The following is a 26,505-nucleotide window of genomic DNA, read 5'->3' as shown; positions in this document are numbered from 1 at the left end:
AGCACATAATTAAGTAAAGCCGGGATTTCTACCTCAATCCCTGGAGTCCCGCTCTGCACTCTGCCAAGCTGGTGGGGAATTTGCAGCTTGCCCTGCCTTCTCTCTGGTTGCTCCTGCAATCCACTCACCCCTATCTCTTTACCCACTTCCCTCCCCCTAGCCCTGACTCAACTGACCTCATCATTCTCTTGTTTCAAGGCTGCTGAGTTGTCTTCTCAGCTAGATTGGGAGCCTGTCAAGGGCAGGGGGTCTGTTTTATTTTTTTCTGGCCATACTACGAGGCTTGCAGGATCTTAGTTCTCTAACCAGAGATGCAACCACGCCCTCTGCAGTGAAGCTTCAGAGTCTTAACCACGGGACCACCAGAGAATTTCCAAGGGTCTGGTTTTTATGCTTCCTTTCTGTCTCCACGGCAGGTGGCTGACCCCTGTGGGTGGGTGGTCAGTTTCATCTCAGTTGAGACTACCTGGGGCTGAGACCAGGCTTCCCAATGCTTGGGCCTCTGCCTAGTGCCCACTGGGCCCCAGCCTCCAAGGGGCTGCAGCTTCCAGCTGTTCCATGTGTCTGAAAGTCATGTGGGGAAGTAGCTGGTGTGAAGTGTGGCCGGAGTCTGTCCTTGAGTGTGGGCGCCCTCTTTCATGCTGCGGGCGTGGAGACAGAGCCTCGAGTATTGTAGCATCCAGGGCTCTCTGAGAGTTGTGAAGAGCTGAGAGTAAGATCCAGGACTCCTGACCTCCCTGACCGAGAGTCAAGGGATTTGAAGAGCAAAATCCTTTGAAGCAACAGAAGTGCACAAGCTTTGGATCCCTTCGGTCCTGGGTTCAAGTTCTATCTGATACTCTCTAGCTGAACATCCTTGGTCAAGTCATTCTACCTCTCTGAACCTCAGTGTCCACATGGCCAGGGATGAGGGAGGGGGCCATAATCATGACACCTATAGCAAGGAGATCAAACCAGTCAATCCTAAAGGAAATCAACCCTGAATATTCATTGGAAGGACTGATGCGGACACTGAAGTTCCAATACTTTGGCCACCTGATGTGAAGAGCCAACTCATTGGAAAAGACCCTGATGCTGGGAAAGATTGAAGGCAGGAGGAGAAGGGGGTGACAGAAGATGAGATGGTTGGATGGCATCATTGACTCAATGGACATGAGTTTGAGCAAGCTCCGGGAGATAGTGAAGGACAGGGGACCGAGGTGTGCTGTAGTCCATGGGGTCGCAAGGAGTCGGATACGACTTAGCAACTGACTTAGCAACTGAACAACAATAGCAAAGGCTGACACATGGAGAGGCCCCAGTGCTGGGCGGCAGCTCTGTCGGGGGGAGGGCACTGGAGGAGGTTTGCTCACCTGCCCAGGGCTGTTTCCAGGGAGGGATGACTAACGAAGGACAAACAGACCAACTCCTGACATCACCCCTCTCTTCACCCTCCCAGTTTGCTTCCCTGGTCAGGGACTGCTGTCCACTCAGGTGGTTTTCGCCCCATGTGGGGAAAGGAGGGCCTGTCGAGTGGGAGGGGCCCTCCCCACGCCCTCCTGGACGGCGCTGCAGGTGACTCAGTCCCACCAAGTCTGGAGAAGCCCGAGTCTAAATCCACCCAGTGAGTGAGCAGGAGTCCTGGGCTCTGAGGGCTGCGGGACAGGCCTCCGCACTGTAGACACACAGCCCGGCTTCACCTCCAGGTGCTGACAGCCACTAGCTCCAGGAACCTGCTCCCAGGGCCCCCGCTTCCGTGTTGGTAAATAGGTGCTGAGGGTTTTCAGAGGAGACTGAAGGAGGGAGCGCTGTGCAAGGTCAAGCTCCTGCTCTGTAGTATTATGATCAGGCAGGGGCTGCTGCAGGACACTCTTCTCTCCAGAGGGGCCTTCGTGTCCCAGTGTGTCCCAGCATCTCACACCCTTGTCGGAATTTATTCAAACAGTTTTGGGGACACCACGTACCCCAGCCCCTCAAAACCCACTTAAGTCAGAACGTGGCACCGTTGGACCGGGCCCTGCTCCCCAGAAGAGCACCTCCCAGACGCCTGCAGATGACGCCCTTTAATCCAGGCCCAGTGAAGGTGCCTGACCCTTGCGATGACACCTCTGTGAGAGGGATGGGTGGATGTTAGAATCCTCATTTCGCAATTGAAGCTGTGGAAGCTGCAAGAGGCTCAGCTTCGTCAAGGGTCACTGGCAGTAAGACAACAGCAGAGTGAGGACCAGGCCACCTGCCTGTCAGCCGTGGGGCCTCCCACCAGGGAGGGGTGGAGCTGGTGTGGCATGAGGTCCAGCCTGCGGGTGCCGACACCCCAAGATGCAGGTTTCCATCCCTCACCCCTCACCTGTTGGCTTTGAGAGAGCCTGGTGGAGATGTTTAAGCACTGGAATGGGTCTTGCCTGGTGGTACAGTGGATAAGAAGCCGCTTTGCAATGTAGGGGACATGGGTTTGATCCCTGGTCTGGGAAGATCCCATGTGCCATGGGGCAACTAAGTCTGTGTAACCAACCCCTGCTTGCTGCAACTAGGGAGAAAGCCTGTGCAAAGCAACGAAGACCCAGCGCAGCCAAAAAAAAAAAAAAAAAAAGCACCAGCATGGAAAAGCTGCTTACCTATAGCTTTTACCATATTCTGACCACTCTTCCAAGGGCTCAACACATTCTCAACATTGAATCTTCACTACCAGAGTAGGTGCCGTTTTCATTCCCATTTTACAGATGGGAACACTGAGTTACACAGAGGTTTTGTGACTTGCCCAAGGTCATCAGGTCATAAGTGGCAGTGTTGGGACTTGAACCCCTGTGATCTGGCTTGGAACCCCTGTGATCTGGCTTGAGCCCATGCTGTTAACCTGCTGCCTTGCCCGAGGCTTCTGTCAGGCCTGAGTGTGTAAGGGCCACGCCAGCTGCCGCTGCTGCTGTCACTAACTGCCAGCTAAAGCAGCTGCTCCTGATAAACTCCTCTGTTTGGCTCGTCTTCTGTGACCTTTGCTTTTCCATGGATCCTCTTTTCCTTGTTTCTGCAGGGGATCAAGCTTGAAGAGCAGAAGCCGGGACCCCAGAAGAACAAGGTGGGCTGGGCGGGTGACAGAGACAGGGGACACAGCGGGCTTGCTGGGTTCTGCTATCTTACGCTGTCTACCTCAGATTTTCACCATGAGCCACTTAAGTGACCACACCATGTTGACTGGGGCATAGTGGGCAGCAAGGGGGGCCCTGGCTTGATGCCTTTGGGACAGCTTCTGGGTGGACTGGGGTGGAGACAAGGCTTGAGGTTCAGCCTGGCTTCTCTGCACCCACTCCTGTGAATGGACCACATGCCGTGTGTAGGGGTATCGGGCTCTGCTCCAGGTTCCAGAGGCATCAACTCTCAGCTTCAACTTCCATTGCCCAGGCCCAGGGGTGCAGCTCATCACTTGGAGGTCAGGCCTCTTACCTGGAGGGGGCTGGATGGGATCAGAGGTTACCTTCCTGTCACAGCCTCCTAGGGTGAGCAACTGGGTCACCAGAAGTGTGGGCGTTGGCGCTTTGCATACTGCGTCTTCAGCTGGCAGGGTTTGCACTCAGGTTCTGTCACTCTGGGGAAGAACTCAAGCCAGGTTCCAGAGCTGCCTCTAGGCTGTTTTTCTGTCCGGTGTTCTGCCCGTTGATCCTCCCAAGGCCCTGCTGCAGTCTGCCAGGCCCCCAGCCCACTACCTCCCCCATCTGGGAGAGGGGAATGGAAACAGTGGTCAAACCTGATGGGTGTTGCGGGGATGGATGGTGACATTGTCTGGTTTGTCTTGCAGGATGACTACATTCCGTACCCCAGCATCGACGAGGTAGGAGCCCCCTGGCTGCCTTCAGCTCTGGGTCCTGTCTCTGGGGCGCAGCTGGGGGAGCTGATGGTGATGATGTTGATGGTCCCTGTCCAGCCCCACGTGGGAGAGAACGCTGGCCCTGGAACTTGAGGGCCTGAGGTCTCTTCCCATTATCCCTTTTGTGACCTCAGCTTTTCCATGTGTAAATTAGAGGTATCTGCCAAAGCTTTGCACCTCTGGTGCTCCAGGGTCGGTGAAACTGGAGATGTTGCAGGGCTTAGAGGAAAGGGGTTCATTTTACTGCTTTTGGCCTCAAAGATGGGATCCCCTCCTTGGAGCGGTTGGAAGGTTGAGGGACACCCCACCGGCACCCCTCCCCTCCTTCTGTAGACCCGGGACAGGCTGCAGTGCCAGACCCTCCCTCTGCCTCCAGGTTGTGGAGAAGGGAGGCCCATACCCCCTGATCGTCCTGCCCCAGTTTGGGGGCTACTGGATTGAGGACCCCGAGAACGTGAGCACACCGACCTCCCTGGGCAGCAGCATCTGTGAGGATGAGGAGGAGGACAGCCTCAGTCCTAGCACGTTTGGCTACAAGCTCGAGTGCAAGGGTGAAGCCAGGGCCTATCGCAGGCACTTCCTGGGGAAGGTAAGGCCCGGGGACCCAGGGCAGGGAAATAAATAGCTGCTGGAGGTGGGGGCGGTGGGCAGGGGGTGGGGGCAGGAGCCTGGCGTTCCTCTCCAGGCCCCCTTTCTCTCTGTCTCCTCTTCCGAGTCCTGCCCCTGTCCTTGCTGCCTACCAGTGTCTCGACTGGCTCTGCCCCTTGGGCGGGGGTGGGGGGTGAGGGTGGGGCAGACGGAGCATCTGCAGAGCCAGGAAGGCTCGTGCGTGATGGGTCCAGGTTGGGAACACCCCCGACACATATTTTAGAAGGTGATGGAATGGGTAGTGTTTGGAGGTGAAGGAGAGTGGAAGGAAAAAAAAAATGTTCTCACACTTAGGAAGTCTGTTTCTATCAAAATAGTACAAGTCTCTTGTGTCCTCATTCTAGCAGGTCCCCCTTGGTACTTGTACCAGATGATGTGCTGTGAGCCTCTGATGGCTTAAAAGTGACGACTTTACATTTCCTTAAATATATTCTGCCCACCAGACTTGCCAGGTTCCGGAAGTCCCGAGGGCAGATTCCCGAAATCTCCAGCCTAAGGCAGTTTTGCAGTCTTAGGAGTTGTGTATCAGCACCTCCTGGGGAATGTGTTAAAATGAAGATTCCAGGGCCCCACCCTGAGATAACTGGTCCTAACTAGATGGGCTACCTGAGCCAGGGAGAGACCCACTGTCTAGAGCACCAACTGGTTCCACCCTCCCAGCTTTATTCCTGCAAATAGTCTGAAGTGGGGAGGATTGCCCCTGGGAGCTAGGCAGCAGACTAGGTATCTTGTGGTGAAGAACTTGTGCTTTGGTCAAGACAGATGTGGAACCCTGGATCTTTCACTTATTAGTGATGTGACCTTGGATGGTTAACGACTCTGAATGTGGTTTACCCGTCTGTGAAATGGGCACGATGATGTTTTCTTCTGCATAAAGTAAAGAGTCAGGATTAAAGGAGTAAAGGGATATTGGGCTTTTAGCCCAGTGCCTGGCAGGTCCTGGGACTCCGGGCAGTTGGAACCTGTTACTGTGGCCCTTCTCCTCCTTCCCCTCATCTACCCCTCCCCCTACCATCACCAGCAGAACCACAAGATTCCCTTTTGTCTCTTCCTTGTTGCTCTGGGGCTTCTGACTCCTGGTGAAGCAGGTGATTTGGGGGAACATGTCTGGAGGGTCCTCCCCATCCCCGCTAATGTCTGATTTCTGTCTCTAGGATCATCTAAACTTCTACTGTACCGGCAGCAGCCTGGGAAACTTGCTCCTGTCCGTCAAGTGTGAGGAGGCTGAGGGTGTTGAGTACCTTCGGATCATTCTCAGGTGGGGCTTTGGCGCTGTTGGAGGCCACGCCTCTAGTGGCCGGTACCCAGAAATACCGGTCTGACAGGTCTGGTCTGGGTGTGCTGGGGAAATAAACCTGGCTGGAGTCTTGGGGATCTGTGTGAGTTGCCAGGCGGGGAGACCAGGTGTCTGTGCCAGCTGGCTGACTGCAGGAGTCAGCGTGGTGTCTGGTCTCAAGGTCACCTAGACCATACCCCCACGGGCTTCTCTTGTGGGGACTGGGACTCAGAGGAAGGTGGTTCATCCTGCTGAGATGCAGCTCCAGACTGTCCCGGGAGAAGGTTTACCAGAACACTGCCTCCAGCGTGCATCCGGCCGCGGAAAATAGGTCCCAAAGCATCTCTGTGTACCCTGGGTTCCCCAAAAAGGAATGGTGGTAACAACCGGAGCACTGATTCACAGCCAGGCTGGGGACCTCTCTCCAGATTATGACCTTCTCAAGGGCAGGAACTGGAATTGGTTTCTGTTGGGCTTACGTGTTTTTTAAGAACATCTTTTGCAATGATGACAGTGGGATGGTCCATGTTCTCCTCAGGCCTAGTGGTGAGAAACACAGAGGATTTTAATGCATGGCACAGTATGATTTTATTGATTTGCACAGGATGCTGTAGGAACACAGAGAGTCAATCTTAAATATCTCTGTCCCCATTGGGCTGGTGGAGAAGCGGGGAAAATCAGCAATGGTGCTTAGCAGTGTGCTGGGAACCTGTCAAGCTCCCAGTCCATATTTGTGAATCTAATTAGAAGTCCTTGATGGTATTTGGAAAAGAGCAATAGCATTTTTTCTCTGCCCAAGTTTTGAGATAAAAATGGGATGGAGAGTGACAACTAGCCTTGCAACGGGAAGGATAGGAGGAGGGGGGAGCTGGTACAAGGAAGTTGTCAGCACTTACCCAATTTTGATTTGCTCTTTCTTAAGAAAGGAATCAATTTTCTTTGCTGAGGTTCACCTGGCTAGAAATGATGTTTGCAAGGCAAGGAAGAGTCCATTAAATCACTAGCACTAATATTCTGAGAGAGTAATACCTGGATCCCCATATCCTAATAGGATTTCAAGTTGGTGAACCTCTGTGAAGAAAATTACTTCCTTTCTTAATAAAACTCAGACCCAGATGGGGTAGCATTTCTGAGTAAGAAGATAATTGAACACAAGGATCTAACCCTCTTTTTCTAATACCGTATCCTATCTGAAATGCCACACCTGGACTTAAAGAGAGAGAAAGATGCTTGGCACACAGCATATTTTGATGATTTTTATATTCTTTGGTAATCTATGGGGTGATATTGAGAACTGACCTCAGTGCCTCTTCCTTAGAAAGCAGTGTAATGAGGGAACAGATGAAATGGAAATTGCTCAGTCGTGTCTGACTCTGCCATCTCAGGGACTATACTGTCCATGGAACTCTCCAGGCCAGAATACTGGAGTGGGTAGCCTTTGCCTTCTCCAGGGGATCTTCCCAACCCAGGGAAGATCTAACCCAGGTTTCCCGCATGTTGGAGATAATTCTGTGCTGTTTAGAAGTAAGGGTGAGCCCTGGAATATTCAGGGGTCTTTCCACATGGAACCACGTTTGTTGTTTTGGGTCAACAGCATTTGAAATCAATGCCTAGGGGAGAGACTTCCTTGGTGGTCCAGTGGCTAAGACCCCACCCTCCCAGTGCAGGGGGCCCGGGTTTGATCCCTGGTCAGGGAACTAGATCCCACATGCTGCAATGAAGATTTCGCATGCTGTAACTAAAAAAATCTCACATACGACAAGGAAGATCAAAGATCCCTCGTGCTACAACTAAGACCAGGCACAGCCAAATAAATAAATACTAAAAAGAAATGCATAGGATTCTTTTTTTAAAAAAAGGCCCTGGGGAGTTAAGCTCAAATGTGGCTTTCCCAGTAGAAATCCAGTGAGCAGGGTGGCAGAGAAAAGCCATTCACCAGCTAGGAAGTTGGGTAGCCACATGGTATACCGAAAGCCAGATGTAAAAAAAATTGGCCCCACGGCCTAGTAACTTCACCAGGCACAAAGAAGAAATTATGCAGAGATGAAATTCCCCTGCTGGCAGTGACTCTATCCCAGCTTCTTCCTCATTCCCTGTCAGCTTCTGGATTATTTAACTGATGTCTTAGAGCAACCAGCTCTCCAGCTAAAATCTGAGGATTCTAACAACATGTGTGTGCTGTGAGAGTTGCCAAGGAGAATCTCCTTACAATTTGGAGACAAGTAACAAGCCCGAGCGGAGAAGGCACTGGCGACCCACTCCAGTACTCTTGCCTGGAAAATCCCATGGACGGAGGAGCCTGGTGGGCTACAGTCCATGGGGTAGCTAAGAGTTGGACATGACTGAGCGACTTCACTTTTCACTTTCATGCATTGGAGAAGGAAATGGCAACCCACTCCAGTGTTATTGCCTGGAGAATCCCAGGGACAGGGGAGCCTGGTGGGCTGCCATCTATGGAGTCGCACAGAGTTGGACATGACTGAAGCGACTTAGCAGCAGCAGCAACAAGCCTGAGTAGAGGTCACCTTTTTCAATGTGTGTGCTTGGTGAGTCGCTAAGTCATGTCCAACTCTTTTGTAACCCCATGGACTGCCCACTAGAGTCCTCTGTCTATGGAATTTTCCAGGCAAGAATACTGGAGTGGGTTGCCATTTTCTACTCCAGGGGATCTTCCTGACCCAGGGATTGAACCCGTGTCTCTCATGTCTCCAGCATTGGCAGGTGGATTCGTTACCTCTGTGCAACCTGGGAAGCTCCACCTTTCTTAAGTTTGGATATAAAGAGAAGGAGAGGGAAAAAAAAAAAACCCAAACCCTAATAGTTTGGTGAAAGAAAAGATCCTGCATCTAAAAAAGCATAACTTAGCGTTTAGAGTGGAGAAGGCGATGGCACCCCACTCCAGTACTCTCGCCTGGAAAATCCCATGGACGGAGGGGCCTGGTAGGCTGCAGTCCATGGGGTCGCTAAGAGTCAGACACGACTGAGCGACTTCACTTTCCCTTTTCACTTTCATGCATTGGAGAAGGAAATGGCGACCCACTCCGGTATTCTTGCCTGGAGAATCCCAGGGACAGAGGAGCCTAGTGGGCTGCCATCTATGGGGTCGCACAGAGTCGGACACGACTGAAGCGACTTAGCAGCAGCAGCAGCAGCAGCAGCAGCAGTGTTTAGAGGATAGGAAAATATCCAAGCTTTGGAAAGGATTTATTATAGCAAGCCAAGTTAAATTCTGATATCCATTAACTTTGTATTTTTAGCAAACCTCTAGAAAAAATAAACTGTTTTAAAAACAAAAGGTTAGGGACATCCCTGGCAGTCCAGTGGTTAAGACCTGGGGATCGAACCCACATCTCTTGCATCTCTTGCATTGGCAGGCAGATTCTTAACCACTGAGCCACCAGAGAAGCCCATTGTGTTCAACCCATGCTATTATATCCGAAATTTCATTTGAAGCAGATGCTTTTCTAGGAGGGCATACGTGACTAGATTTAACACGAGGTGAAAAACCTGACCAGATCAATAACAGTAGTGGAATAAATTGAAAAGTTCTCAAAGAATTCTCTCTCCAGAAGTTTCTAGATCTAGATGGTTTGCAGGTAGTTATTTGAAACTTGTAAAGAACAGATTTCATTTAGAACTTCAAAGATAAATAGGAATTTTTAAAGCTACCTAAAAATAGATTATCTATGAATGACAACCAGGCTGAGAGCAAGTTTCTTATCAGCCATGGGACAGTGGGACAGTAGCTTTAAAATGGTGGAAGAAAGCTGTTCATACATTTAAAAAAAATGAAGGGAGTACATTATTCACAGAATCTAACTGAAAGAATCACTAAAGGATATACTTCAGCTAGAAGAAAATAAAAACCAAAAGAAAAGATGCAACTAAAAAGTAAGAAGAAATAGATATACTATGTTGATAAATTTAATTACGACTGGAAAAAAGAATTTTTTTAAAGAAAAAATTCTTTTTTTTTCCTAGAAAAAATTCTTGAATTAAATTTATAAACAGTTATACAAAAGACAGTGGGAAGGAAAGAGTTCAGTAGCTTTTGTGTCTTCTTCCTTCCTCAGGAGAGAAATAGCAAGTAAGTTTAGAGTTTGTTGGAAAAATATAAATAGGTGTATTGGAAGTTATAGAAATACAATATATAGCTCTTAAACTAGCAGAGGGATAAAAAGAATTTTAAAAAGTTTACCAAACTGAAGGCAGGGAAGGAGAAAAAAGAAAAAACACAGGGTTATTAACAACACAAAGTGATAAAAACAATTCCAAGTATATGAGTAAGAACAAGTACAAATAGTCTATGAAAATCTCGGGCTGTGGGATTGAACTAAAATGCAGCTGTATTCTACTTGTAAGAGTCATGTCTAAAGAAGAATGACATGGGAAGATTTAAAATGAAGAAATAGAAAAAGATATTCTGGAAAAATACTAGCTAAGAAATCTGGCGTCGGAATAGTACTGTCGGAAAAAATAGAATTTCAAGGACAATGCATCAGTAGAGATAAAAGGAGCACTCTGGTAACTTGGGAATCCTTCCCTGCTCCTGATTTCCTTGCTTTGTGAAGGGAACACGTCTGGGTAGCACTCCTGGCTCTCTCCACCCTCTTGGTAGGTAAATGTGCAGTAAGAACTTGATGTAGGTAGCTGTATCCTTTTCGCTTTTCCTCTTGAAGCTGTCTGCCCTTGGGGCAATCCCTCTGCTCCCTGTATTGTAGCCCCACCTGAGCAGACCCCAGGAGAGGGGGTTTATGCCTGCCCCGCACTGTCTGTGACTGGTGGATAACTCTGGGGTTTAGTTTAAACATCCATTTCAGCTTCACGCTAAGCTACTGTGCTTCCTCTTCACCTTTATCAGTACCAAAGGAGTCATTTTCATTTCCAACTGCCTTGCTTTTTTTTTGGCTATGCTGTGTGGCGTGTGGGATCTTAGATCTCTAACCTGAGCCCTTTGCAACGGGAGTGTGGAGTCTTAACCACTGAACTACCAGCAAAGTCCCCAGCTGCCTTACTTTTAATTTCTTTTTTTTTTTTTTTTCTGATTTTGTTCATAACTTGGGCCAGGAAAGATGCTCTTTACTGGACCCCTCAAAGGCCTCAGCCTACATGATAATCAAAAGAACAGTCCACCTGGAAAGTCTAACAGTCATGAACTTGTACTTAGTAACATAGTCTTGAGTTTAAAGAGGCAAATGATAGGAATGTGGGTAGACAAATCCTCAGCTACAGTTGGAGATTTCAGGAACACCTCTTAGATATCAATGGACCAAGCAGACACAAAAATTATGAGGATATAGATTTGAACAACACAGTTAACAAATTTGATCTTCTAACATACATTCCTGATACATTCTTGAACTCAACAAAAGAAAAAAAAAGACACATTCTTTTCAAGCTCACTTGGACATGAAAAAACAGTCCATGAATCAAGTTAGCAAATTTCAAATAATAAATATCATATCTGGGGGCTTCTCTTGTGGCTCAGCTGGTAAAGAATCCGCTTGTGATGCGGGAGACGTGGGTTCGATCCCTGGATTGGGAATATCACCAATCCAGAGAGAAGGGAATGGCTACGCACTCCAGCACTCTGGCCTAGAGAATTCCATAGACTGTATAGACCATGAGGTTGCAAAGAGTTGGACACAACCGAGTGACTTTCTAATTAATGTAATAGGTTATATGCCCAGAATATACAAAAATTAAATTAGAAGTCAGCAATTAAAATACTGAAAGATAAAACTTGTACATTTGGAATGGTAAAAAAAATAAAAAACAAAGAAAACCCTTTTAAATAACTCATGTGCTGAAGGGGAAATCACAAAAGAACTGACAAAATATTTAGAACTAAGTGACAGTGAAAATACCACCTATCAATGTGTGGGATGCAGCTAAAGTGGTACTTAGGGAGAGATGCATAGTTTTAAATGCATTTGTAAAAAAGAAGAAAGGTTCAGTGTGTAAGCATGCAGGTTGGGATGTTAGAAAAAGAATGTTGTTGTTCAGTTGCTAAGTTGTATCCCACTCTTTGCGATCCCATCGACTGCAGCATGCCAGGCTCCCCTATCCTCTGCTATCTATAGAGTCGGTAATGCTATCTATTTCATCCTCTGCCTCCCCTTTCTCCTTTTGCCTTCAATCTTTCCCAGCATCAGGGTCTTTTCCAGTGAGTCAGCTCTTGGCATCAGGTGCCCAAAATATTGGAGCCTTAGCTTCAGCATCAGTCCCTCTAATGAAAATTCAGAGTTGACTTCCTTTAGGATTGACTGGTTTGATCTCCATGCAGTCCAAGCAACTCTCAAGAGTCATCTCCAGCACCACAATTTGAAAGCAACAGTTATTTGGTGCTCAGCCTTCTTTATGGTCCAACTCTCACATCCATACATGACTACTGGAAAAAACCACCATAGCTTTGACTCTACGGGCCTTTGTCAGCAAAGTGTTGTCTCTGCTTTTTAATACACTATCTAGGTTTGTCATAGCTTTAGGCAAAGCAGAAACCAAAGAAAATAGAAGGAAAGAAAAAAGGCAAGCATAAGCTAGTGAAGTAGAAAGCAAAAAAAAAAAAAAAAGAATAGAGATAGTAAACAAATTAAAAGCTATCTCTTTGAAAAGATTAATAAACTAAACCCCAGCAAGGGCTGATAATGAAAACAGAAAAGATACCAGCAGAAACTATTTCTGCAATGAAGGAAGGGATACAACTGCAAATAGAAATGAAGTCTTAAGAGAACACCAAAAACAACTTTATATTAATGCATTTGATGGATAATTTTATAGAATAAAACATAGATTACCAAAATTGACTCGGTGAAGAGTAGACAACCTTAACATTCACCGTTAAAGAACCTAACTGGTAGCCAACAGTATCCTCCAAATGAAAAAGAGCAGGCCCAGAGATTTCACAGACAGATTTTAGCAAATCTTTACAGGACAGAGAATTCCTATGGTATACAAACTATTTCAAAGGATGAGATGCTTCCTATTTTTTGAGGTTTGATATTAAAACTTGACAAGGGAAGCAAAAGAAAATAAAATAGGCCAGTGTTGCTACTGAATATAGGTATGAAACTCTAAATGAAATATCAACAAGTTAAATTCAGGAGGATATGAAAAAAAATAATACAGCATAAGCAAGTGGAGTTTTACCCAGGAAATGAAAAGATAGCTCAACAGAAATGTAATCCACCAGGTTAACAGATTAAAAACCATATGATGATCTGAGCAGATGCAGAAAAGCATTCGGTGGAATTCAACACTTTCATAATGTGCTGAATGAATCAGGGGAATGGGCTAAATTTAGAATCTTATGGTGAATCTCTTTATAAAGCAACTCGCATCCCATTTATATTTTGAGTAAGTCCAGATTTTCAAATATTAGGTTTTCTTTTCTTAAGGTTTAATTGCATGTCAGACCCGAATATATCCAGAAGCTCTGCCCACTTCTTCTGGAGAACACAAAAAACCCAGCAAGAAGCAAAAACATAATGTTGAATTTGAAGGTGACTATTTGCATTTCCTGGGTTTCAGTTGCAGTCAGCTGTACCCAGCAGGTTCTTTGAGTATCCATTTCCTGTGGGGTCCCTAAGTAGGATTCTGTTTTCCCATTTTAGTCGGGGGCACCCAATGCCTGGGTCGGGTGGCATGAGGCAGGTCTGACCCAGGGGTGATATGAATCAGGTACCTGCTTTGTGGCTTGTTCTGACCTCAGCCGCCTTCCTCATTGACTCCATTTCTGTGGACTCCCCTTTCTCATCCTCATCCATGTCGTGAAAGGTGATCTTCACCTCTTCTCATCTTTTGAACGTGTGTAGGTCCAAAGTGAAGACGGTGCACGAGCGGATTCCCTTGGCCGGACTGAGCAAGTTGCCCAGTGTCCCTCAGATCGCAAAGGTAAAAGCTGGCACCAAGAGGAGGTGGCTTCCTCTTTTAGGCCGGGTCTTGGGGGTACAGGCTTGTCCTGGGTAGGCTCTGCCCTTGGGAAGGAGGAGCCACTGTCCTCTTGGAGCCTTGACTGTATGCATGGGGTGGGGAAGCTGTTGGTGGATACCCCCAAATCCCTACTCCACCTCATTCTCGCTGCTGAGGCTGCTCAGGGAACAGGCTGCTCTTATCCCAGGTTCTTACACCAAGTTCACAGCTAGTTCAGGAGACCAGAGAAATGGAGAGACAGGCCTGGATATGGAGAGTATGGTGGGGCTTCAGAGGAGGATGGAGGGGAGGGGGCAGCTGGGAGCCTTACAGCAGAGGATGGTTGGGGTTGAGGGATGGTCAGGCTGTTGATCCAGACGGAGAAGCCCTTCAGGTAAGGAGCCATCAGCGGATGGAGGGGCCCGGGTCCCTTCTCTGGGATGCTGGGAACTGAGTCAGAAACGTGGGGCAAGAAGGATGATCAGCTGCGTTGGGTTGGACCCACACTCCGGGAGCGGGAAGGCCAGGCAGAGCTGTGCTGGATACCTTTGGTGGCCTCACTTCAGTGGGAAACACCAGGAAGGTCTCTTGACTTTCCTGACCACATGCGAGTGACCAGCAGTGCCCAGCATCTGACCCCAGACCCCTGGGCCCTGCAGATCTTGGCCTCATGCTCTTTCCCTTGGTGGGCAGGGCAGCCCAGGTGTGCTCCGTGGACATGGCCCCTGAGCTGTGTGTTTCTCTCTCCCCGCTCAGGCTTTCTGTGACGACGCAGTGGGGCTGAAATTCAACCCTGTCCTGTACCCCAAGGTGAGGACCTTTTCCTTCCCCCTGACTCAGGCCGCTGCCGCTTGGCTTGGATTTGCATGCCTGTGGCTCTGTGAGAAGTTCTATGCATCTTGGGGGTTTTTGTGGGGTCTCCATGACAAATCTCCATGTCTTCCCCTCTCCCTGCCCACCCCTTCACAAACTGATCTGCTGGAAACCCATCCTCATTCACGCCTGGGTCTCTGGCCCCCATGAATGGGGACAGCAGACGGGTAGCAGTTTCTCCATCTCACCCTGATTGAACCTCCCCAAGGCTGGTGCTGAGCTGGGGAGTGATTCTGCCTTGAGGTGGGGGGCTGCTGCAGACCTGGTCAGCCATGAGCATGGAGTCGGGGAGCAAGCAGAAGGCAGAACCCCACTAAGAAACACAAGGCCAGACCTCGGCTCCCCGTTGCCGACATTACTGCAGTTCTGAGGCCTCACAAGCTAGGCCTCTTCCGCCGGCTCTAGTTAATCGACTCGGCTGGTCCTCTGTTAACAGCTTCTTTAGGATTGGCCTGATCTTGACCCCAGTTCTGATGTGGGGGTGTGGGTGAGGAGAAAAACAGTACTCACAAAATGAACTCATAAGCCCATTCAAGAACAACTCGGCGTGAAAGGATCTAAATCACGCATGGACAGTGAATCACTTTAAATCGGTCATTGAGGGGTTTCCTTGGTGGTCCGGTGGTTAAGACTTCAAGTTCCCAATGCAGGGGGCATAGGTTTGATCCGTGGTTAGGGAACTAGGATCGCTCATGCCGCACAGCGCTGCCAAAAAATAAAAATACAATTTTTGTTTTAAATGAAAAAATAGTTGGCCATAGGAAGAGACCCAGGGCATTGGCCACTGCTTTGGGCGCCCGCAGGGTGTAGGCAGAGATCGTGCAAAGTGGTTGGTGCTCCTCAGCGTCCACTGTGGGCCAGCTGAGGCTGGCTGTGGCTGGTCAGTCCATTTCCTGAGTCCCGGTTTTGACAACCAGGAACCAGGAGGTGAAACGTCTGGTGGGGGTGTGTGTGAAGAGGGACCCTGTCCTGTCTGGGACACCCCAAACCCCTAGAATCAACACCTCAGATTTTCACGATTGTGCTTGACACTCTATTTGTCCCCACGCGGTGGCAGAGTTAATGGCAGAATCTTCTCCCATGTGGAGAATGTGCCAGAGTCCTTCTCCTCTAAGATAGCTCTTTCACCCCATCCGAGCATCCAAGGCACTTCCCAGTAATATGCTGCGCTCCATCAAACATTTTCTATCACTCAGACTGCCCTCCCTTTTGTAATTAAAGCTGAATTACTGAGGTTTAACCAAACATCAAAACGCCACCATAAAACCCTAACTTAACTACAAATTTGGCAATTTTCGTTGTCAAATCATAGCCACGGATGACTCTCATTTTCGTAGTGTCCTCTCTGTAGCTTGTAAAGCCTCCGGCTCTGGGAATAACGGGAGAGCAGCTGTATTTTCACGTTTTCTGGATTGGAGGGATTGCTTCGTCCGGCTGGGATGTTCATCTGGCCGAGATGTGTGCATGTTTTTACAGTTCACAGAGTTTAGAATGTTCCTTGGAGGCTATCCATGGCTCAGTGCCTCTTCCCGGGCAGGGCAACTGCTCCGAGCCTTTGACTCATCCCAGGCGGGAGTCGGGGGGCGCCGTCTGGGGCCAGGCAGTGCTGATCTTCCAGGTGAAGCTGAGATGTGTCCATTTCATCAGGCAGCTGAGAGCCACAGAGGGAGATGTCAGGTGTGACAGCTGACACGGGTCACGTACTCAGGCCAACAAGTTGTTCTTCCCGTAGCATCTCATGTGGTCGAATCCTTCCTTTTTATTGCAGAGAATAGCCACTAAGTCTTCTCTTTCCTAACAATCTGGTCCAGCTCTGATCTTTCTAGAGGGTTTACCTAGATGTTGATGATAATAGCCGCTGAGTGCTCTGCACTTCGTGTGCCCCGTTTCCCTGAATCTTCACAGCCACATGTCTTCATTGAACAGATGAGGAAACTGAAGCCCAAGGAAGTTAAGTGGTTTAATCAAAGCTGCACAGGTAAAGCAGTGGCCTGAAAATTAGAGATTAGTGTTTCTGACCGACTCTTTGAAACACAAGAGACAATTAGATGGAACCAATGGTCAGGGTTTTTTGTTTGTTTTTTCTTTGCATATTGAATTAGGGTATGTTCCTCCTTAGAGATCTCTCATTTTATGGATAAGGGGGATTGAAGTCTGGACGGGAGCAGCGCCTTGCTGAAAATCTCTCTGCTGGACTTCCCTGGTGGTCCAGTGATGAAGAATCTGCCTGCCAGTGCAGGAGACATGGGTTCGATCCCTGATGCAGGAAGATCCCATGTGCTGTAGAGCAGCTAAGCTTGTGTGCCACAGCTACTAAAGACTGTATGCTCTGGAGCCCATGCTCCGCAATAAGAGAAGCTGCTGCAATGAGAAGCCCATGCACTGCAGTTAAGAGTAGCCCCGCTTGCCTCAACTAGAGAATGCCCGTGCACAGCTGTGAAGATCCAGCACAGCCAAATAAAAAAAATTTGCTGATTAGAGGTGAAATTAGAGCTAGCATCATCCTTGATGACTATGGTTTTGGGGTTCCAGCTTCACTTTTACTCCCCAGATAAAAACACTGGGGTCAAGTCAGTTCCCTGTGTTCTGCAGGACTCTCTCTGTGCACAGGCATTGGCTGATAGATCTAGATGGAAATGGAATGGGTGACCCAGAGGTTTCGTCACTGGGGGAAGCCCAGGGGCTGGAAGCTAGCTGAGACCTTCGGAGCTGTATCCTGACTGTGTACTTGACTTCATCTCTTCTCTTCCTCCACGTGTGAACATCTCATATCAACCGGGGCCCGTCCTCCACTGAAATGGGTACTTCCCCTTCCACCTGACTCCTCACTCTGCCTCCAGGTTGGTAATCTGATTTCTTCTATTCCCTTGTATTCCAGGCCTCCCAAATGATTGTGTCCTACGACGAGCATGACGTCAACAACACATTCAAATTTGGGGTCATTTACCAGAAAGCCAGGCAGGTAAGCATCATGAATCCATATCCCTCGAGCCTGTGTTTTCTCCCTGGGGATGCTTGTTTTCCCATTCCCCACACACAAGAGCTCCTGGATTATGTTCTTAAACATTGTGAGTACAACCATCCTATCCACATAAGAATTAGACTGGAGGTGGCAGAGTCTTCAAGGTAGGCTGGTGCTCTCAAAAAGGCTTGCGCATCCTTGAAACAGCGATATAGTTTTTCATTTATGAATTCTAGTTTTTCCTGGCTTACTTCTGCTTGTGTTTAACAATGGGCTGTTGGTCACAAGAAAAATCAGACAGGGTGGAGGGGAATGGATTAGTGAAGGCTGCTTTCTTTCTGCCCACCACTCTCGCTGCTGGGAATTTGCTTTTGCTCCCCAGATGTGAGTAGTGTTCTGGCAGTGAGTGTGTGCTCTCTGCCCAGGTCTTTGTTTATTGGTGTCATGTTGGTGGCTTCCAATAAGCCACGATGAAAGTGTTCACAACATGGAAATGGGCAAACACCAGAGCTTCTGTTTTTTCTCTCTTTAGAGAGCAAGTTGTTAAAAATTTTTACCAGTACACACTGCTCATCCTTCTCTGTCTCTTGGGGTGCTTCATGTGCTGCTTTGGAGTTAGTTGACCAGAAATGTGTTTCTCAAAGTGTGTTCCATGGGACCCTCGTTGAGCAGAATGGTATTTCTCAAAATGTGATCCGTTAGACCTTAGTTGACCAGAATGGTGTTTCTCAAAGTATGTTCCGTGAGACACTAGTCTGGTGAGGTACTCTATGAACAAATGAGTTCCAAGGGGAGTGATCAGTTGTGTGGGAACACTTTAAAGGTTCCGAGAGTTATAACTTTGTTGAACTCAGTATTTCCCATACTCATTTGACCACAAACTTCCCATCTTTACTACCATGAACATTTATTAACATGCTGAGAAGTGGTCAGGATGTTAATACCACTATTTCCTCATCTGTGTTGGATGGGAGAAGGTTCCACATCCATTTCGTCTTTGTATCATCCAAAAGCCTAGCACGGTGACTTTATAGAAATACATTCAATTCTTTGTTATCTGAATGAATGAATGAATAAAGGTTTGGCCCTCCTTATGATAGGTCAATAGTATTTTTCAGTATTACCTCTGTCATCTCTTTTGCATGACAACATCTTTCTCAGCTGGATGATAGCTGACTTCCTTGTCTGAAGATATTAGACCACAAGAGGCATGCGTTTGCTTAAAAACACTCTAATTAATGAAGGCTTGAGGAGCTGAAAGACCAACACAGATGAATCTTATAATGTAAGGGAATTATTCAAGTAGCTGCTCTAATTATTTTCACATATTGCATTTTTATTTTGTACAGCTCTGATAATACAGTCCCACTAATTAAAGTTCTTTGCTTGTGAAATTTACCAAAGCAGATCTCATAAGGTGATTACAGTCCAATGTTCCAGCAGAATTATAATTACTGAACATTAACCATCCACCTCAGAGAAGGAATCTGAGGGAGTCTGCATGTTGTTCGTGTACCTGACGACTGAGGCAAGGAGTGGGCGCAAGGGCAGATAAAAGTCTCTTCTTAAAAAACAGGGATTGTTGTTTTTACATTAGGAGGGATTAATATGAACATTTGTTGTGTGAAAGCCCTATGCTGGCCCTAGGATATAAATAAGCCCCATCTGACTCTCTGTTTGTCAGGCACTTTGCTAAGCACTGTGGCGGATACAGCAATGATTAGGAACCTCTCCCTGGAGTGCATGATCAAGCTCAAGGCCAATACAAAAATAAAGACAGTAATCCCAGACAGAGTTGAATCCTGGAGAGAGGTACACACCCCAGAGCATAAGCTAGATTGGTTTTTTTTCAGGAGAAGATGTACATTGCCTGGAAGTGGTTATTCTACTGAACCCTAGCTTCCTGACCTGAGGCAGACAGCATATTGGGCTCGAGTTGTGATAGATCAGGCATTGGGAAACATTTTCTGTAAAGGGCCAGACAGTAAATATTTTAGACTTCTCGGGCGATACTGTTTGTGTTGCAACTATTCAACCCTACCTCTGTAGTACAGAAGGAGCCACAGACAATATTAAATTAATTGGCCTGGCCGTGTTCCAGTAAAACTTTATTTATAAAACAGGCAGCAGGCCAGACTTGGCACCTCGGGACATAGTCTGCTGGCCCCTGCTAGAGAGCATTGTTTCTCAAACTTTAGACATTTACAAAGCATATCCAAGATCACATCAGTCTACTCTTCTGTTTTTTTAATTGCACCTATACCGTACTTCCCAGGTGGCTCAGTGGTAAAGAATTCTCCTACCAGTGCAGGAGACGTGCGTTCGATCCCTGGGTCGGGAAGATCCCCTGGAGAAGGAAATGGCAACCCACTCCAATATTCTTGCCTTTGGAATCCCATGCACAGAGGAGCCTGGCGGGCTATAGTCCATGGGTTCACAAAAGAGCTGGACATGACTTAGCAACTCAACAACAACCACAGTCTGTGTAACCATTCACCCACTGAGGGGCAGACACCTGGGCTGTTTTCAGTCTGGGGCTATTATGAATAAAGCCACTGCGAACATTTATATACAGTTTTTTATGTGAGCAGAAGTTTTCATTTCTCTGGGATAAATATTTAGGATGACAATTGCCTGGGTGTGTGGTGATTATATGTTTAGTTTTATAAGAAACTACCAAGCTGTTTTCTAGCATGGTTGTTCTGTTTTACATTCCTACCAGCAATGTGTGAGTGATCCATTTTCTCTACCTCCTTGCCAGCATTTGGTGCTGCTACTATTTCGCGTTTTAGCCATTCCAGTAGATGTGTGGTGAGATCTCATGATGCTTTTAATTGGCACCTCTCTAATGGCTAATGATGGGGCTTCCCTGTTGGCTTAGTGGGTAAGGAATCTTCCTGCAGTGCTGGAGACACGGGTTTGATCTCTGGGTCGGGAAGATCCCCTGGAGGAGGAAATGGCGACTGACTCCAGTATTCTTGCCTGGGAAGTCCCGTGGACAGAGGAGCCTGGTGAGCTACAGTCTGTGGGGTCACAAAGCGCTGGACACACTGAGCGACTAAGCACATTCACAAGCGCAATGGCTAATAACAGTGAACATCCTTTCTCATTTGAACATCATATGTGCCATCTGTGTATCCTCTTGAGTGAAATGACTGTTCATGTCCTTTGACCATTTCCTAATTGGATTTTTTTTTTACTGTTGAGTTTAAAATTTTTAAATAACAGCTTTATTGAGGTATAACTGACATACCATGCAATTCACAACAGCATGTGACTTATATCTCAATACAGTGCACAGTTCAGTGGTTTGTAGTATATTCACAGAATTGTGCAGTTATTACCACTAACTACAGAAAAGTTTCATCACGCCTAAAAGAAACTCCATACCTAATAGTCACTCCCATCATCCCCATTCTCTGTAGCTCCTGTCAGCCATGTATCTATTTCTACTATCTCTGTGGATTTGCTGGATATTTCACATAAATGGAATCATAATATGTGGCTTTTGATGTCAGTTCTTTTACTTAGCATAATGCTTTCAAGGTTCATTCATGTTGTGCAATGAATCAGTACTTTATTCTTTTTTCATGGCTGAATTATATCCCATTGTATGGATATACCACATTTTAGCTTCCCTGGTGGCTCAGATGGTTAAGACTCTGCAATGCAGAGAGACACGGATTTGATCCCTGGGTTGGGAAGATCCCCCTGGAGAAGGAAATGCCTACCTACTCCAGTTTTCTTGCCTGAAGAATCCCATGGCCAGGGGAGCCTGGAAGGCCGCAGTCCATGGGGTCGAAAAGAATCAGACACAGCCGAGTGACTATCACTTTCACCACATTTTGTTTATCTGTTTATCAGTTGACAGACATTGGGGTTGTCTCCACTCTGGGACTATTATGAATAATAATATTATTAACATTTGTATACAAGTTGTTTTTTTGTTTGTATGAACTGTTGTTTTTGTGTCTCTTGGGTGTATTCTTAGGAGTGGAATTTCTGGTCATATGGTAACTCCATGTTTAGCTTTTTAAGTAACTGCCAGACTATTTTCCAAAGAAATGGTACATTTTACATTCCCACCAGCGATGTATGAGGGTTTTGATTTTTCCATATCCTCACCAACACTTCTTGTTGTCTTTCTTTTTGATTATAGTGTGAAGTGCTGTCTCACTGTGGTTTTGGTTACTATTGAGTTTTGAGAGTTCTTTGTATATTTCCGATACAAATCCTTTGTCAGAAGTCCTATTGTGAATTTTTCAGTTTTGGATTGGTTTATGGTATCAAGTCTAAGAACGCTTTCCTTCAGCTTTGTCCTTTTATTTTTTCTTTTGAGACTCAATTTATTTTCTGTACCTACAACACAGTGTTGTTGTAAAGATACAATGATGAAATTATTTTGGAAACTCTCAAGTACTTTAAAAAGTCACGTATTAATATTATCATATAGTGTGCAATGAAATTATGGCTAGCTAGATTGGAAGTTATGTATCCATAGGCTTGGGAAAATGTATTATCCATTAAACTTTGGAAGCTTTTAAAAAATCAAGGTATCTGAATACTGGTCATGCCTTTTTCTTTTTAAAGTGATCGGTGAGCAGTAGCTCTTGTTCAAATAGAAATCTTCCTTAATCACCCCCCAAATCCAGCTCTGCTGAGTGAGTCCCATTAGTCCTTCCTCCTGAGGATGACAGAGCCACTGAGTGTGACTGTGCAGAATGGGGAAAGGGAGAAAGGGACCAGGTATCCGGACAACCACATTCCCTCCCTTGGTGGAACCAGTAAGCCTTTTTCTTTTTTCCTTAACTCTTGTCCCTGATCCTGTTTCTCTTTCAGACCCTGGAGGAGGAGCTGTTTGGGAACAATGAAGAGAGCCCAGCTTTCAAGGAGTTCTTGGAACTATTAGGGGACACAATCACGCTGCAGGACTTTAAAGGGTGAGTTTTAGCCAAGTGATGGTTCTGGCCACATTGATGAAGCCCTAGAGGAGGGGTGAGAGCTAACAGCTGAGTTTCAGCAGGGAGGGGGCATGTGAGAGTTAACAACACACACAAGGAACATGGGATTACTTTTCAGTAAGTGCTCAACATTCATTGATTGCATTTCTAAGGAATTTGTGGGACAGGTGGTGGTGGTGGTTTAGTTGCTAAGTCATGTCCAACTCTTGCGACCCCATGGACTGTAGTGCACCAGGCTCCTCTGTCCTTGGGATTCTCCAAGCAAGAATACTGGAGTGGGTTGCCATTTCCTTCTTCATGTGGTACAGGGGAGAATCCCGAACGGCAGATGACCTGAATCAAGGCATTGACTTTTGCCCTTGGGATGCATGATGAAATCATTCCACTTGAGACTTGCCTTCCTAATTACAGTTGGCTCAAACTGAGAGTTAAATGAATCCACCTTCCATTCCAGAGGAGCAGGTCATTCACCTGCTAGGCATTCTGGAAAGAGAGTCCTGTGTAGTTTATGGGGGGGGGGATGGGGGTGGGGGTGGGGGGTGGGAAGTGACCATTTTAGATAAAACACAAAAAAATTGGATAATAGAGTTGGTGCAAATACCATAATCCTCTGGCAGGAATCTATGCAATAGCCTGTGGTTCTGTAAGTGGACAGAGAGAATATTGGGGCGATTGCTTTGAAAGCTCAGCCCTTTATTTCCTTTGACAAAGGCAACACTTGGGGAGGGCCTTCAGACCTGGCCAACCTATTCTTTGCTTTGTGGCTGGAGCATGACTAAACCCTCAGATTTCTCCACCTCAACAGCCACCTTAACAGGATTTCCTAACGTGTGAATGCACCTAGCTCCGTGCCTGGCATGGCATAGGTGTTCAGTAATCACTTCCTTCCTCTGCTCCCTTCTCTCCTCTTCTTCTTTCTCCTTTTCCCTTTTCCCCTCTTCCTCTCCCTTCAAGGTCATCACTGCTGTCTAGAGTCAGTCACACATGGGTCAAAATCTCATCTCTGCCACTTATTAGCTCTGTGACTTTGAACAAGAGGTTAAGAGGACTTAATCTCTGCAAACCTCAGTTTCCTTGTCTATAAAAAGGGAGATAAAGATAGCACTGACCCTACAGGCTTGTTGAAGAATTAACATAGATAATGCCCAGGAAGCACTTAAGCCAGTTTCATGCACAGAGTAAGCACTGGATGTCATTATTACTGTTCTTATTATACCACTTTCCATTGGCTCTAAGATGCCATCCTTATAAGATATATCCTGGGACTACCCTGCTGGTCCAGTGGTTAAGATTCTGAGCTTTCACTCCAGGGGGCAAGGGTTGGGGAACTAACATCCTGTATGCTTCAGGGAAAGTGAAAGTCACTCAATCGTGTCCAACTCTTTGCGACCCCATGGACTGTACAGTCAATGGAATTCTCCAGGCCAGAATACTGGAGTGGGTAGCCTTTCCTTTCTCCAGGGGATCTTCCCAACCCGGAGATGGAATCCAGGTCTCCCGCATTGCAGGTGCATTCTTTACCAGCTGAAGCACAGGGGAAGCCCTTGTGCTTCACAGAGGCTGCACAGAGTGACCCCCAGAATAAATAAAACATCAAAAATAAAGTATAAGATATATCTTGATTTCAGAGATGTTAAAATGTCAAAAAGTATTAACATCTTACAGTTGATGAGATAAAGTATATTAAAATCACAAAGGACGCTGGCGATCATATAACCCTATCCCTTTATTTTCTGAGGCCTGGAGAAATTAAGTGATGTGCCCAAGGGTGTGTGCTGACTTTGTGGCAGAAGCTGGTCTAGAACCTGTGGAGCTCCTAGCTCCCAGCCTCCTGTGCTTTCCTCCATGTGGGGCTGAGCACATTTCTGGCTTGAATTGCAACGTATGGGGGTTGGGGAGGACTTAATGTCCAGGGTCTATTTTATTTCATTTTCTTAAAGGAACCTGTATCTCACTCCCCTTGCTGAAGAATATGATCACAACCAGCAGCCATGTTTCTATAAAGGAAGAAGGTGCAACTCCTAGAAGCCCACCCAGTTCCTTAGTACTTTTCTTTCCTGCCTGTGAGGAGGTAGCCAGAGAAGGAAGCCCCTTGGATATCTCCCAGCTGGGTGTTGCCATGGCGGGGGAGAGGGGCCTCCACTTCTGGGACTGACTGGGTAGAAGTCAGGTGTCTGTCCCCTCTTCTTGCTGACTCTGGATACTCTAGGCGGGGCTCACCACCATCAGGACGGCTGACTGCCCTTGCTCAGGGCTGTGGACCTGCGCTTGCAGAGAGAAGGGCTTATGTCCAGGCTTGGGGGCCCCTAGCAGCTGGGACAGCATTTGTCTGAAACTGTGGCTGGACCTCCATCTTCCCATGGTGTGGAAGGGACACAGCCGAAGCTAGGAATGGAGGGTCTGCCTTTGTCTTCTAAATAATCATTTATGGTTGGAACACCAGGGCTCATCTGCTCAGATGAGGGTTATCTGCTTTCCCCACATGGTAATCTCTCTGCCCTCAGCTCTTCCATATCTTCCCATTCATTCTCCTGCCCCTATGTCCTTAGGGAAGGTCGTGCCAACTCGCCCACTTCCCTTTTCTCTCTCTCTCCCTGCCGCCACCTGCCTGTTTCCCTGACAGTTTCCGAGGAGGCCTGGACGTGACCCACGGACAGACGGGTGTGGAATCAGTGTACACAATATTCCGGGACAGGGAGATCATGTTCCATGTCTCCACAAAGCTGCCGTTTACCGAGGGAGACACCCAGCAGGTAACTGTGTTCAGAATGGCTTTGGGAGCCTGGGGCGTGCGAGGTGAAAACCTGGATTCAGGCTGGTGTCCCCCAGGGCCCGAGGCCCCTCTCTCCATTTTCATAATCCAGAGGCCTGTCTGTTCAACTTTGTTTCTCTTATCAAAGCCTGTCCTACTGCACGGTCACACCAAGGCCGCAGGTCAGCAGCCTGCGTGGAAGGTGGGACCGAGTTCTTGGATACCCCTCGGTCACAGCGAGGCCGCAGGTCAGCAGCCTGCGTGGGAGGCGGGACCGAGTTCTTGGATACCCCTCTGTGACTGATGGGGAAGCAGTTAAGACTATTTCCCAGGTGATAGGGGCAGAGTTGGGAGCAAAGCCCAGGTGCCCTGATCGTGGAGAGTGGTGATGAAAGAGTACATGATGGGGTCTGCACATGGCAGCTTGGAGCCAGCTCTGCCACCTTAGGGCTTTGTGACCTGGGCAAGCTGGTAACCTCATGGTCTCATTCATCTCATCTGTAAGATGGGGGTTATACCACGAATGTCAGAAGGTAGTGGTGGAGATCACGTAGGGTTCCGATTGTAGGGCTCAGTACAGTGCCTGGCTTGTGGCAGACTTCCTACCTCGCAGCTGTTCACTGCCCACTCTTCTGGCTCAGAGATGTAACACTGGTTACTGCACGAGACACGCCCTCACCCCACTACAGCTTTTCTAATCCCACAGCCTCACCTCTCAGTGCACCTGCCGTGGACAGGAATCCAGCCTTTGGCTTGACTGGAAACCCCTGGATGAGACTGCGCTTCACGTGTGTCCCCTCTTCCCCTCTCGTTTGCTGCACAGACAGTTGCATGTCCTCAGGGAGGACCTGGCCTTTTTTTAGTTTTGTTACTTTATTTATTTTTTATTATGTTTTTTTCCAGGTTGTGACTTATTGATTTTTTTTTTAAAGTTCTTTGAGAAGCAACATTTTAAAATTTAATGATGTGTAGCTTTGAATTTACTGCTTTAAAATTTTAATGCATTTTTGGTATCTTGGCTAAGAAATATTTGCCTTTTCTCAAGTCATAAAGATATCCTCCCAGTTTTTTAAAAAAGTTATTTTTAATCGGAGGATAGTTGCTTTACAGTGCTGTGTTAGTTTCTGCTGTACAACAACATGAATCAGCCATACGTATACACGTGACCCCTCTCTCAGGGCCTCCCTCCCACCTTCCCCTCTCCGTGCCACCCGTCTAGGTCAGCACAGAGCACCGAGCTGAGCTCCCTGTGCTATACAGAAGCTTCCTGCTAGTTATCAAGTT

The 26,505-nt window shown here is 47.3% G+C and overlaps 1 protein-coding gene across 12 annotated transcripts in view; it reads left to right on the top strand.

The window, feature by feature from the left end:
• Positions 1-26,505, top strand: part of RAP1GAP2 (RAP1 GTPase activating protein 2) — a 216,526-nt gene that overhangs the window by 156,389 nt on the left and 33,632 nt on the right. For 8 of the 12 annotated variants that reach the window (XR_015148073.1, XM_086359665.1, XM_086359672.1 and 5 more), the window contains 9 exons: positions 3,008-3,052; positions 3,770-3,802; positions 4,215-4,427; positions 5,641-5,744; positions 13,577-13,655; positions 14,430-14,483; positions 17,425-17,508; positions 22,348-22,448; positions 25,093-25,222. Coding sequence is in view for 11 of the 12 variants with exons in the window: in XM_086359665.1 (XP_086215791.1) it covers positions 3,008-3,052; positions 3,770-3,802; positions 4,215-4,427; positions 5,641-5,744; positions 13,577-13,655; positions 14,430-14,483; positions 17,425-17,508; positions 22,348-22,448; positions 25,093-25,222 (843 nt within the window). In the remaining variant the exon portion in view is untranslated. The remainder of the gene's footprint in view (positions 1-3,007; positions 3,053-3,769; positions 3,803-4,214; positions 4,428-5,640; positions 5,745-13,576; positions 13,656-14,429; positions 14,484-17,424; positions 17,509-22,347; positions 22,449-25,092; positions 25,223-26,505) is intronic. The other 4 variants (XM_086359667.1, XM_086359669.1, XM_086359671.1 and 1 more) reach the window with 1 other exon arrangement.

The sequence above is a fragment of the Bos grunniens genome, chromosome 19 (genome assembly GCF_055505025.1).
Source record: "Bos grunniens cultivar Pamir isolate PY7600 chromosome 19, Bosgru_T2T1.0, whole genome shotgun sequence".
Lineage (NCBI taxonomy): Eukaryota > Metazoa > Chordata > Mammalia > Artiodactyla > Bovidae > Bos > Bos grunniens.
This window is presented reverse-complemented; position numbering and strand designations above follow the sequence as displayed.